The 13,600-nt window shown below is 36.0% G+C and overlaps 1 protein-coding gene across 2 annotated transcripts; it reads left to right on the forward strand.

Moving 5' to 3' along the window:
- The first annotated feature begins 323 nt into the window (after positions 1-323).
- LOC110093675 (double-stranded RNA-binding protein 1) lies at positions 324-12,875 on the forward strand. Of its 2 annotated transcripts, none has more exons than XM_020818639.2 (7): positions 324-647; positions 2,584-2,819; positions 2,913-3,132; positions 11,482-11,604; positions 11,718-11,909; positions 11,991-12,071; positions 12,175-12,875. In XM_020818639.2, exons 1-7 carry the CDS (start codon positions 377-379, stop codon positions 12,678-12,680), a joined length of 1,629 nt encoding a protein of 542 aa, XP_020674298.1. In that variant the 5' UTR covers positions 324-376; the 3' UTR covers positions 12,681-12,875. The 2 variants fall into 2 exon arrangements, with proteins under 2 accessions (XP_020674298.1, XP_020674299.1); XM_020818640.2 differs by having other exon boundaries at positions 11,718-11,906.
- The last annotated feature ends 725 nt before the right edge of the window (positions 12,876-13,600 follow it).

Raw genomic sequence — 13,600 nt, forward strand, 5'->3', positions numbered from 1 at the left:
TTCATGATGCAAATTAGGAGATATTTGATTTTTCTTTTTATGAAATTATTAAAACTATTAAACTATAAAAGAGACATTATTAAGTATTAACTTCATTTATGTTTTATGAATGGGTTGTCTTTTTTCTTATCAGTTGGTGTAAAGTATTATAATCTTGCTATAATATTTTACTTATTTACTTCATATTATATGCATAATTAAAAGTTATTAGAAAATTTTTTTATTCATTTTATAATTTTTAATAATATTATTATTTATTAAATTATCATAACATGAAATAAAAACTCTCAAAGGTTTTCTCTCGCTATTTATATACGCTTTGCTTTCATTATCTGTGTTCTGCTCAGGCCATCCAGGTTCTGCAAGTGATTTGAAGATGCATAAAAATAGATTGCAGGAGCTTTGCCACAAGCGAATGTGGACGTTGCCCGCTTACACAAATACCCGCGATGGTCCCGATCACAATCCCATATTCGGTGCCTCCGTCGTCGTTAATGGACAAACCTTCGACGCCCCAAACCTCTCCAAATCTGTCAAAGAGGCTCAAAACAAGGCCGCCGAAGTAGCCCTAGACTACCTTTCCGCCATTCCCCTCGCCTCCGTTACTCCCGCCCAGGCAGCTGGAGATGATCCGCCTCCGGCCGCCAGTGAGTCGCCCGCCACTCTTTCCTCTTCCCATTTAAGAATATTAGCATTTTTGTCCATTTTCGACCTGTTATTGCTTCCGATTCGCAAAAAGTTTCTTGATTTTATTCTCGTTTGTACTCATATTTTAAGAATGTTATCGGTAATTATTGGGGGCAAGGAACAAGAGAACAATCAGTAGTGATCCAGCGCCATGGCATTTTCATTGCTTTCATTTTCATGTAGGAAATCTGAATCAGGTTTTTAATGTGCTTTTTGGTATTTATGTTTGGGTTAGTAAAATGTAGAGTTTAGCTAGCGGAATCTAGAGAATGCGCCCGATGAGAGGTTTAAAGGAAAAATGCCTTTTTATGGGATTGCTTTAACCTTTCATTTGAAAAAGTAAAATGTAGGTTTTTATTTTTATTTTTTTCTGTAATGCATTTATTTGAAAAAAGGTAAATAAGAATGTTTCCCTAGCTGTTCTTTACGTTTGTAAAACATATTGATTCTAAGTATGATATTATGTGATATGGTTCTTGTTCAGTGTGCTAATTCGGAAGTTGGCTACATGCCATCTTTTTTTTCATCCGTCTCGGATAATTGCTAGTACTATAATTGCTAGTACTTAAGTTGCGCCTACCTGCCATTTTGTTTATCTTTCGTCATTCTAGGATAATTTGATCCTGGGGCACCTGTTAGAGACTTTGAAAAATTTTGATTTATTTTCTGTAAATTTGTATTTTTTTTCTTAACCACCTCGTTTTATTGATTTTTTTCTGGACTTGAACTGCTTTCCTTGTAATCCTTGTGTAGCACCTCTTATAATTTTCAAGCTAGGTATTTTGTTCCTGAATCTCCTCATTGCACCTCCAAGTTCCATGTACAACCACTAACAATAGGAGTTAAGTTTTGGCTAATCCATTTGAAAATGAAGTATGTGTCAATATTGTGACAAAGGTTATTGTTATCATTTGAAAATCAAGTAAATAGTAGTTATAGTTGGAGGGTTTGAAGAGCCTGTAGGTGTTTAACACTTTCTCTTCACCCTTCTTACCATTCTAAAGTTTGGTGGATTGACTCCCTTTCTACATTAGCCTGTAGTTTTTCTTCTTAAATCTTGGTGATGAAATTTATATGGAGGAACATGGAAATGGAAATCTGATGATTGATTATTGAAATCCATTTTCATTGTTAATTCAGTCAGTTAATGGAACTGTGCTGACTTCTAACTATATCCAATATATGATGGATTTACTAAATTTCAGTGTTTCAAAACATATTTTTTAACTTAAAGCAATCAAATGAGTCTTAGAGTTTTTCCTTTTTTTATTTTTTTATTTTGGTCTCTGCACATCCTCTAGAATGACAGTTTCCGTCCATTAATTTGTATGAGATTTCTTACCATGTTAGGTAGTGTTTCTTTTTATTACCATATGACTACAATTTTTAATATTTTTCCCTACTTTTGGTTAACTTAGAATTTTTAATAGAAGGGCTTCATATATTAATTCCAAAGAAAATAATGTAACATTCATTACACATTTAAGAAAAAAATTTCAGGCATAGATTTTAAAGTGCATAGTGACAAATTGATGACTGGCACAACTTGTGAATAGGTAATTTATAGGCAATTGTTAAGACATGTTTCTCCACCTGTATTTCCTATCGTTCTACAGATTGAAATCTCCTATGACAAGTTTCAGGAAGCATTGTCATCTTTCAACTTCTTAGAATGAAGATATTAATCTTCCCTTCAAAACTGAAAACTCTTTTTGGTTAGGATCTATCATCCAAACAAGGAGTTCTGGATCTGCGTCCTGTATTTAGTTAAAGAGTACGTGTATTAAATTTATTTTAAATTTTAAAGCTCTGTTTTTTATAACTTTTCAATTAAAGAGAGAAATTGTTGAGTTGTTTTCGTTTTTGTTGATTATTGACTTCTTAATATTTTTATAGATGCCCAATTTTCATATAAGAGTCAGCTACAACATTATGCACAAAAGAGAAATATTGGTGTGCTAAAATATGACTCAGTTCGCGAGGGTTCTGCTCATGCACTTCGATTTAAGGCAAGGGTTACAATTAATGGACAAACATTTGAGAGTTCACAGTACTTCAGCACGTTAAGAGAAGCTGAACATTCTGCTGCAAGGGTTGCTTTAACGTCTTTGCCTCTTGAAGAGAATCGTCAGGCAAGTTAACTATAATGTATCCTTGTGATTGACAAGATGCTCTACGTTTGACAACTTCATAATTTCAACTTTTACCTGATTCTTATTTTTCAGGATGAACCAAATTTTTACAAGAATCTTTTACAACAATTGGTTCAGAAAGAAGGTCGATCTTTGCCAATATATAATACGCAGTGTGATGGTGAATCTCATATGCCTGTGTTCACAAGCACTGTAGTAGTAGATGGTGAAAGTTTCGTAGGAGATGTTGCAAGGACAAAAAAACAGGCAGAGATGAATGCTGCCAAAGTTGCCTTGAATCATCTTAAAGGACGTGAGTTAGGTTTCCATTTATGTTTTCTGTTTAACTTTGATTGCTTTGAGATAGTGAGATTTAGAGTTGACAAAAATTCTACTTCGACCAAGTTAGGTTGAACTTATGTTGAAATAAAAAAATTAATATTCGATTGGAGCTGACTTTATTAAAGATGAATCAATTTCAAGTTGACTCAAAATTAATTTTTAATTAAGTATATACATAAATATAAATTTTATACTATGTTATACACATCATTTTATTATATACATTAGAAATTTTATATAAATATTTGATTCAAGCTTACTCAAATTATATCGAGCAAGTCTTAGGAAACTTGAAATAGATTTTTAGTTTGGAGTTAAGCTTTTAAAATTGACTTGAGAGGAGTCAAATTTCGAGCGAGTTTTACTTTTTGAGCATTTTAAGCGGGTTTAGTGAGATTAGTTTTCATATGCTATATTCTTGATTTCATGATATGATATTGCAATATAGTTTACCTTCCAAACTATTAAACCGTGCAGAGATGTTATGTTTTACGATTTTTATATGAATATTTGCATTACTTGTTTATAATTCATGGCTATAGTGGTTGTTTTCCTACATTTATTACTCTTCTATTTTATTTCCCTATATATAGTGGTTATTTTTCTGCTGAAAAAAGAAGTTTTTGGATGATAATTTGTGAAATGTAAAACCTGCAGGTTTTCTCTAGCTTGCGAGCTAGCCTTTTTTTCCCTTCCCCTCTATTATTTCGTCTCGGTCTTCTATCTCTTCTTCTCTATCCGCAGTTCCGCCTCATTTGTATCTTTCTTCTCGAAAGTTTTATAAGTTGAAGGGTGTAGTTGCGCCGATGTGTCATGTTTAGTGTTTACCTATAGAAGCGTCTTTTAAGTTGTGATCTTGTGTTTATATTTATGTTTTATTTGGTTGCATCAAGAAACAAGGCGCATAACATGGCTTCTTAGAAAAGGACATCTCCACATGAAGTAGTGGACAATGACCTCAAAATGCTATTAATGTTGACGATTTTTTTAGCATTGATGGAATAATTTGTGTTAGCACACATGAATCAAAGCCAATACCAACGACTCAACTCAGCTTGGACTACCTAGCACTCATTACCTCAACGACATCTATTGCTCCACTTTGCCTAGAATACAGTCTGCTACCGACGATTGCCTAGCCAGCATTTTTAACAAACTTGTCTCTCATCTTCACACTATTTAAAAACTCGGTAATAGAAACAGTAAGATGATGAATATATGAAATTCTAAACCAGAAATATTATTGTTGTTATGCTCTTCTTAGTTCTACATTTCTTGACAGGTCTTCCTCATGGTATCAGAGCTTTGAGCTTCACCGCCTCTTCCTCTTCTCTGCGTACAATGGCAAACCAAGATTTCTCCTCAACTACTGAATATCATGACTCACTACCTCTATGGCAGAATTCACCATCCCTTCCCCTCTCAAGTTTCTCATGTCAAATCTCAAATTAATTGTCAACATCCAGCTCAACAATGAGTCAATCTCTGGAAACTTTAGATTTACAAGCTCTTTTTAGCAAACAGGTTAAACGGATACCTCACAGGCCGTTAGCATGTCCTCCCATAATGGCCCTGAACTCTTCAAACACAGATTACCGTCATGGCATCTCATAGATCAAAATTTGGTGTCAGCCCTCTTCTCCACTATTTCTCCTTCGATCCTTCCCTACATTCTCAATCTCACCATGGCTCACAAAATCTGGAATACACTCAAGCTATTCCTCTAACCCACCAACAGATCTCGAGTCATTTAGCTTAAGAATGAACTCCACCACATCCAAATAAGAAACCAAACTATGAATCAATATTTTACTCAAATCAAAGCTCCAGTAAACATTGCCGATTCTCACATTGATTATGAGGATATTATTCTCTATATCATCAATGGCTTATCCTCTACCTACAACTCCTTTAAGACCTCCATTCGGACCACTCTTCACCCCATCAGCCTCGACGTCCTTTAATCTCTCTTATGTAGTGAGGAGATTAACTTACAAAACGAGCTGCTCAAAGACACGACCACCTCTCATGACAATCTCGCCCTGTATTCAAACAGAAATAGCTCACCTCGTGGAAGAACCAACCTCTTCTATCAGTCGTGTTCCACCTGTGGTCTTGGGGCTTCCACCAGACCACCTTCCATCACCAACCAATCTCCCCAGCTCCTCTCAATCCATGACCTGTCTGCCAAATCTGCAACAAACCTGATCATACTTCCCTCTCCTGCTGGCACAAATGCAACCTTCAATATGCGCCCACCACACCATGGTCACCTCGCACATTACTCACTCAACAACAATCCAATTTACCCACTGAATGGTTATTAGACTCCGCGCCTCTGCACACCTGACTGCTAATGCCAACAATCTTCAACAATCCATCCCATATCAAGGTGTTATTCCATTTTCATTGCAAACGACAGCTCCTTTCCCATTCACCACCGTGGCCATGGTGTATTGCTTCTACCAAATACCAATTGTAAATTACTCCTTCAAAATCTTTTCATGCCCCCTCTCTATCTAACAATCTTTTTTCAATACACAAACTTACATATGACAATAACTGTTTTATCTCCTTTGATGCAAGTGGATTCACCATCAAGGATCTATTGGACAACCAATTTCTCCTTTGTGGCCACAACTGTAATGTTCTCTATCTCGTTCTCACCAACACCACGTCATCTTCGACTGCGCTTCACTCCAAGCTTACCTCCAATTCACTCTGGCATGCTCGCCTAGGCCACCCAAATAAACTTGTTCTAACTTGTTTAGCAAAAACCATTCCATCTATATGTACTTCCTTGCCTCTTTTTTTATGCAAATCATGTAATGTGGCAAAAAACCCACAGGTTACCCTTTCATACAAGCAAAAATTATGTTACTACTCCATTCACTCAGATGTTTGCGGCTCGGCCCCGATTTCATCCCTTAATGGCCATTGCTACTATGCTGTCTTTATAGACGATTATTCCATATTTTATCGGTTATTTCTAATGCATACTAAGGATGAAGTACTATTCAAACTATTACAATTCACCAAAATGGTTCAAAATTTGTTTAACACTCAAATCAAAACTTTTCACTTTGATGGAGGCGGTGAATTTACAAGTCACAACCTTCAAAAATTTCTTCAAAATCTCGATATAGGAAAATCTAAATTATTTTCTAAGTAATTGATAAGCAAACCTATCCCTGTCTCCTTGTGAATGTCGCACTTTGCTCAATTCCTTTTGCCCCTGGATGTCAAAGCACATCGTGATCTCTCGGCCTCTCGTGTCACTCGAGGTCGCTCGCAGCAACATGGCCTCTCGCGTCACTCATGGTTGCTCGCAGTAGCGCGCGTCTCACATCACTTGTGGTCGTAGCACGACCTTTTGTGTCTCACTCGCAGAGCTTCGAAGCATGACACCTTGCTTGCAGGTGCAGGTGTTCTCCCTCGTACAATTCGGTCTCCAGTTTCACTACAGGAATTATAACGAGAAGGCCAACGATTAGTTAAGAAGTATTTTTTATTAAAATACCTGCAAAAAAGTAAATGCTTGCGGCTTATTTTGTTAATTTAAACAGAAATTTTAACATAGAGACCAAATTGGATAATATTTAATAGTTGAGGGACTAAATTGAATATTTATAACAGTCATGAATTATTTTGAGCTTTTACTCGATTGATTATGCTAATGTGAGTAAAATAGTAAATAAATAATAAGTACTTTAATCTATGTTTCACTTAATTAGCATAAGATCTGGTGTAACAAACTTAACTTACAATAAAAAACACAGGAGTCAACAATGGTGTTGAATATAAGGTTAAGTTAATTGTGCTTGTGTTATAATTGGCAAGTTCAATATAGATGGATTAACACTACTACACAAGCTTATTATATCTTGATTCAACAATTAGCAAGTCACCACCCTAGTGTTCTTGATTCAACAATTAAAAAGCCACCACTCTAGTGTTCTCAAGATGTTGATGTGTAATGATCTATCCAAGATGTGAGAGGGTACACCTTTAGGCACAATAGATACGATTAATTTTTCAAAAAGAGAAGAAAAGCATTTATGGTATATGTTAAATTCAGAGAATTGGAGAGGAAAAGGCTTAATGTTATTACACAAAATTATCTCTATTTATATATCCATACAAGATGTCTTAATAGAGAAACAAATAATTACAGAAACACACATAATTGCCTTAATATAATACTTCCTAAACCAGCCACCCAAATATGGAAGGAGATCGGCGTGATCCTAGTGAGCCTCCCACGGATTCCTATCTTGTATGTGGGATCAAGTGTTAAGGGGTGCCTGGGATTTAACAGAGATTAGGATGATCCATATGAGCCTCTCACAGATTCCCATCCTAGCCATGGGATTAAGTGTCAAGGGATGGCTGGGATTTTAACACTCCATAAGTCGGGGAATATAGATATATAATTCATAGCTTGGTAATTAGTCACAAAAAAGTATCAAGTCCCTTGGTGTACCATAGAGCTCTACATTTTGTCAAAACTTTGGAAGAAATTATCTTCAGACATTGTGATGGCAAAGGGTAGCAATGAAGACTATATTAAGCAAGACAACTATGAAGGCTGCATTGGTTATAGATAGGATATCAACCACAAGAGAAGGCCGGCAATGAAAGCATGACAACAGGGAAACAAAACTATTTTTAGGGTTGCGGCAAGCTTCAAGGACAAAAGCGAAAAAAATGTCTCAAATGGCTCAGCACTTGCCATGCAAATCTCCTCCCGTCCTATTGGGCCAGCCTTCAGCCTAATGTAAATTAGTCGTCCAACTCCACTCAAACACTCCTGTTTGATCGACCTGGTACATGCGCACGCAAGGCCTCTGATCCTTCTGGTCTGATATGAAGGAGTGCAGGTCTCGTACTCTTGCTTGTCCTGGCCTTAGACTCACACGAGAGGGAACCCTATGCTCTTTTTAGACGTATGCAAGAGGAGCTCTCCCACTCGATCTCTCCTCGATTTTGGATGCATGACAGAAGTAGGACCAGTATTCCTCAGAATTATGGCAATGAATTTCAGTGGTGGGAACATGTATTTCTCAGAATTCTAGCAATGAAGGCCAGTGTTGGAACTTGTTTTCCTAGGAATTTCTGCAATGAAGGCTGGTGGTGGGAACCTGTATTCTTTATAATTCTAGCAATGAAGGCTAGTGGTAATAACTTATATTTCTCATAATTCCAGTAATGAAGGCCAATGGTAGGAACATGTATTCCTTAGAATTCTGGCAATGAAGGTTGTTGATCGGACAACAGGAAAGCTGATTAATTATACTTTGAAATCCACGAAATCGAGAACAAACACGTGCTCAAGAGGCTCCCAGGTCTATTTGACCTGGTTAGATCTCATGCACAACAACTCTTCAACAGCTCGTTCCTTGCTTGGTTTGGCTCCAGCACAAGCATGAGGGTCGGTCATCCCGGCTCAGGCACACACGCTGCACCTGAACGTAGTTTCTGTTTGCTCCCTCTCTTGATCCTCTTCTTCATCGGTTTGAGCACTAGGTAGACACGCATGAGAGGGGGCTCGCGTGCCTTCTCTAGCCACATGCAGAAAGTTGAAAGGAGTAGCCTTCTCGCTTGCTCGGTTGCTCTGGAAGTATTCAAGTTGGAAGCAGAATGCAAGAATTGTTCATCTTTGATCACACGCAACGGTGAGCGCAATCTCGCTCAATCAGCTCCCAGGCAAACGCACAGAGTCTTTTGGCCACACACCACTCATCGTGTTTGGTGGCACGCATGTGAGAGCGGTTTATGAGATGTTCATCTCTCTTGATCGAACGCAGAGACCACTAAGTTCTTGCTCCACTCCTCCAGACTAGACGCACTAGACGTTTCAGAAGGGAAAAGTCTAGCAATAAAAAAACTCTTGAATTCCGGCCAAGGCAATGAAGGCTCTTATACCATGTTAAATCAGAGAATTGGAGATAGAAACGACTTAATTTTAGTACACAAAACTATTCCTATTTATATATCTATACAAGATGTCTTAGCAAAGAAACAAATAACTATAGAAACATGCATAATTGCCTTAATATACTTCTTTCTAAACCAACAACCCAAATATGGAAGTAGATCTGTGCGATCTTGGTGAGCCTCCAACGGATTCCCATCCTGGCCATGAGATCAAGTGTTAAGGGGTGCCTGGGATTTAACAGAGACTAGCATGATCCAGATGAGCCTCATACGGATTCCCATCCTAGCCATGGGATCAAGTTTCAAGGGACGGCTGGAATTTTAACAGTATCAATCACCAAACTCACATTTAGCCAAGCAAGAATAAACAAATGTATAATTTAAGTATGCTAAGCTAGAAAATAATTTGGATATGTGTATTTTTATGTGATTCAACACCTAACATGCTTGTATCCATGCCTAATCCCTCAGCAGATTGGGATTCCAATACCTGCCACTAGAATACTCTTTTTCTCCTCGAGCAGTCAGAGAAACCATCATAGGCACTCTAGAACACTCTTTTTCTCCTCGAGCAGGTAGAGAAACCATCATAGGCACACTTTTCTTTAATGGTAGGTTTAACCCACTTCTTATTTTTACAAGAGCACTTCAACGCAAGCTTAATGACCTAAAGTTTCTTCTAGTCCTCTAAGATTTGGTACATATAATATTATAAGAAAATATCTAATTGAAGTGCACTTGAACATTGGTGTCGAATAAAGGCAATCACCAACTAATCTAGATACAGCACAAATTTTCATGAAATAATTACAAATACTTTACACTAGTTGCTAAAGAGACTAATGCAGATATTACTCAAAAAGGAAGTTTTTAAGGATAAATTTTAGGATGGAACTTAATTTTTTTTTTGGGACATTGGAACTTAATTTTTCTTCTAGAAAACCCTTTGATTTGATCTTATAATAAAGCTCTTAGAAATCACATCATTAGATTTCATTTTAATATAAGTGATATTTATTGCCTTAGGAAAAAAGGAAAAATCTCTTGAAGAAAGCATTTAAAAACTACGAGAAACCTTCTAAAAACAGCCTCCAACGGCTAGAAAAACTAGCCGTTATTGGGCCCAATTGGTCTGATCTGTGCTTCCTAGATGATCACAATGGCCTAGTGCTCATGTTGTTTGGTTTTCACAAGGAAACAACTAACATTTTATAAAATTATAACAAATTCAATTTTACTTGAAACTATATTATATAATATATCATGTCGTATGCACACAACTCCACGAATCCAATGAAATAAGAATTAAGCTCAGGTTCATTAAATCTAACATATCTATTTAATTAATTCTAATTAATGCATAATGACTATTAATTTTTAAATTTATCATATGAGCTCCAAGAAATATATAATTTTTTCGTGTTCAAAATATGATGATAAGATACTAAAACTATTTCAAGTAACAATAAAAAGTCGAGACTTATCAAATAATTCATTATGTATAAGTTAATTAAACTTACATAATGGTAGACATATAAGGAAAATTTAATAATAAAATTATGTAACAAGCTCAAATAAATAATATTAGCAATGAATTTCATGATGAGTGATTATTAATTCTTATAATTTATGCAAATCATATATCAATAAATTAAATAAATTGAAAACAAATTCCCAAAATCGTACACAATTATTTTATAATGAATAATATCCTAAACACACTCGGTAGATTAATTAACCTTGAACCCATGATTTTGTACTTAAATATTCTTGTATTGAACACTTTGAGCTCTTGAAATAGCAAGTTTTCCAAATTAGTTTTGGTAGAACCAATCATTATAACTATGGTTGCCCTTTAATTAATTTACCTATAAAAATTATTTACAAAAATCATCAGATACCCCCACATTAGATTTATTATCATCAAATCACATTGAGTGAAATTTTTTATAAAATCATGTTAGTATTTAATTGCCCCTTGAATGAGCTTTGTGTAATTATGATTTATGATTCAATAGCATTTGTTTAAAAAGAATATCATAGTAAATGTGCTGGAATTAAATCAGCGGATCTTTGCTTCTAAGGTGAATTATACCAAATGTACCAAACTACTTGTCAAAAAAAAAAAAAAAAAAAATGCTGATGCTAGCTGTAGTATTAGTTGTATTTGAACCTTTTTTTTTCTCTATTGTATTGTATCATGTCCATATCGCTGTACTGTAACCATACGTATATATGATTTAATTTCTTTGATTGTTACACCAGGTTTTTGAATCATTTGCAGTTTAGAAGTACTTGCATCTATTGTAATACACATTAGTCGTGTACTTAACGTAAGAAATATTGTTTTCTTATTACTGACTGGATTGTATTTTTGTGTTAGGAATTAACGCCCATTCTATGGAAGTGACTCGTGGAAAAGCGAATAATAACCTGAAACAGCCAAAAATTCATACTGCACGACCCTTATCCATACTGACTAAGGAAAGGAATCAGATTGCTGAAGGTTAGTTTATAAGCTATGTGTTAAAAGCTTAAGTCCATGATTTAAAATTTTCCATCTAATTGATTTGAAATCAGTTATTTACTGCAATTCTAAATTAGAAATTAAATATTCAGGAAATGATGCTTGCCTGGAAAAAGTAACCAAGCCTGTCACTGGCCTTTCCCTGAATTACCAAGTAAATCATAATGATTCTCCTTTTTCTCGTGCAAATCAATTGGTAGGCGTCAATGTGATAAATCAACCGTGTCTTACTTCAATTCCAACCTCAACTCTGAAGATTAAGGAAGATCATCAAGTTAAAGGTGGTGAGTAATTCATTTTTTTATTTGACTTGAAGATGTGCATGGAATGGGAGTTATCTTACTTTTTCAAAAATCGTTCAATAGATACCAATCTCTTGGAGCAGCAAAAAGATCTGTCAGTTCCAATCTCAAATATGAAGATAAAAGAAGAGAGGCAAGCAAATGGTAGTAGCATCCTCATATTAGTATTTTATGCAGTTTGTGTATTCAATTTCTCAGTTGAGTAGCATTTTCTGAAATTTATTTCAGCTTTTGTCTATTGTCTCAGGCAAATTTGAAGATAATGAAGTTGTCGTGAATACAACATATCACAAACTTTTGACCAATACGAGTATAATTATGAATGAACCTAATGATGTCATCCTTCCCTTTGACTATGCTGATAAACTCGACCTCTCTAATCTGAAGCTGGATTCTAGTGGAAGTACAGCTAAGAATAAAACTGCAGTTGTGAATGTGAATAATCGTCATGATGAAATCTTTTCCAACGACCATGTTGATCAGATAAACTTCCCTTTTTCGAAGCTTGATTTTGATGGAAAGACCAAACAAGAAGAAAGCAAAGATGTTTCCACTGAAGAAAGCAAAGATGCTGATGTCCTCAAGATTGCTGATTCTCCCTCTTTGCTTTGTAACAGAGTTTTGGTGTATCCTCGCAAACCTGACATGGTTTTGCCTGCTGGAGCTACCCTAATGCCATTTAGTGATAGTGCATGGGTAGCTGTGAACTTGGATTTCTCCGATCGTGAAGATAATCTACCAACTATTTTATGAGTCATTTCTGTGATACGGGGATCTCTCAAGCATTAGGCAATACACTTTATTTTGTCCTGCTGGAGCATGGAGGAAATTATTTTTGGATTTTGGTACTCTTCTCAAACCCATGGAAACTAGTTATGTACTGAATATTCATGCTGATGTAGAACGAACATGCGAAGATGAATTACTTTAAGGAATTTGCACACTTAATATTCCTAGAACAAATAATTATATCTTAATGGTTAATTTATGATGTAGAACGAACATGCGAAGATGAATTACTTTAAGGAATTTGCACACTTAATATTCCTAGAACAAATAATTATATCTTAATGGTGAATTTAAACGACGCAATAAAACACAAAGAGCGGTAAGAAAAGCTTAGGCTGAATCACACGCGTAAAAGTTGAGATCAGAAAATAATCAAGTTAATCTAACGTTGCATACATGATTGGTTTTCAACCATAAATCCCAATGTTAACAATAAGATTAGTTACTACAAAGAGATCCCTCACTCAACTCTTATAATTACTAGGCTTTAGCGGAGAAGCATTAACGTTATCGTCATGAATCTACTAAGACCACAATTGAGAAGTACTACAAAGATAAAAGAGTCGGGAGAAGAGTTTACCCAAAGTAGTAGGAGATATGAAGCTAGACGTTGGCTGAAATTACTGGACAACAGCTCTCTAATTTTGGGAACCTTTAGGCAGTTGTGGGACTCCTCCGGGCAGCTAGACAGCACTAGATCTCCTCAGGACAACAACTAGGACATATTTTGGACGGCTAGACAACGAGCTAGCTTGCTTTGGGCATCAGGGCAGCGGGCTATTTTTCTCCTGGAAGCTTATGAGCAGACAACTGGGCTGTCCCTGACATCTGGACAGCAACCCAGCAGCTTCCAAACAATCTGGGCAGCAAATCGAACAGCGAAT

Source organism: Dendrobium catenatum, unplaced genomic scaffold, assembly GCF_001605985.2.
Source record: "Dendrobium catenatum unplaced genomic scaffold, ASM160598v2 fragScaff_scaffold_1157, whole genome shotgun sequence".
Classification (NCBI taxonomy): domain Eukaryota; kingdom Viridiplantae; phylum Streptophyta; class Magnoliopsida; order Asparagales; family Orchidaceae; genus Dendrobium; species Dendrobium catenatum.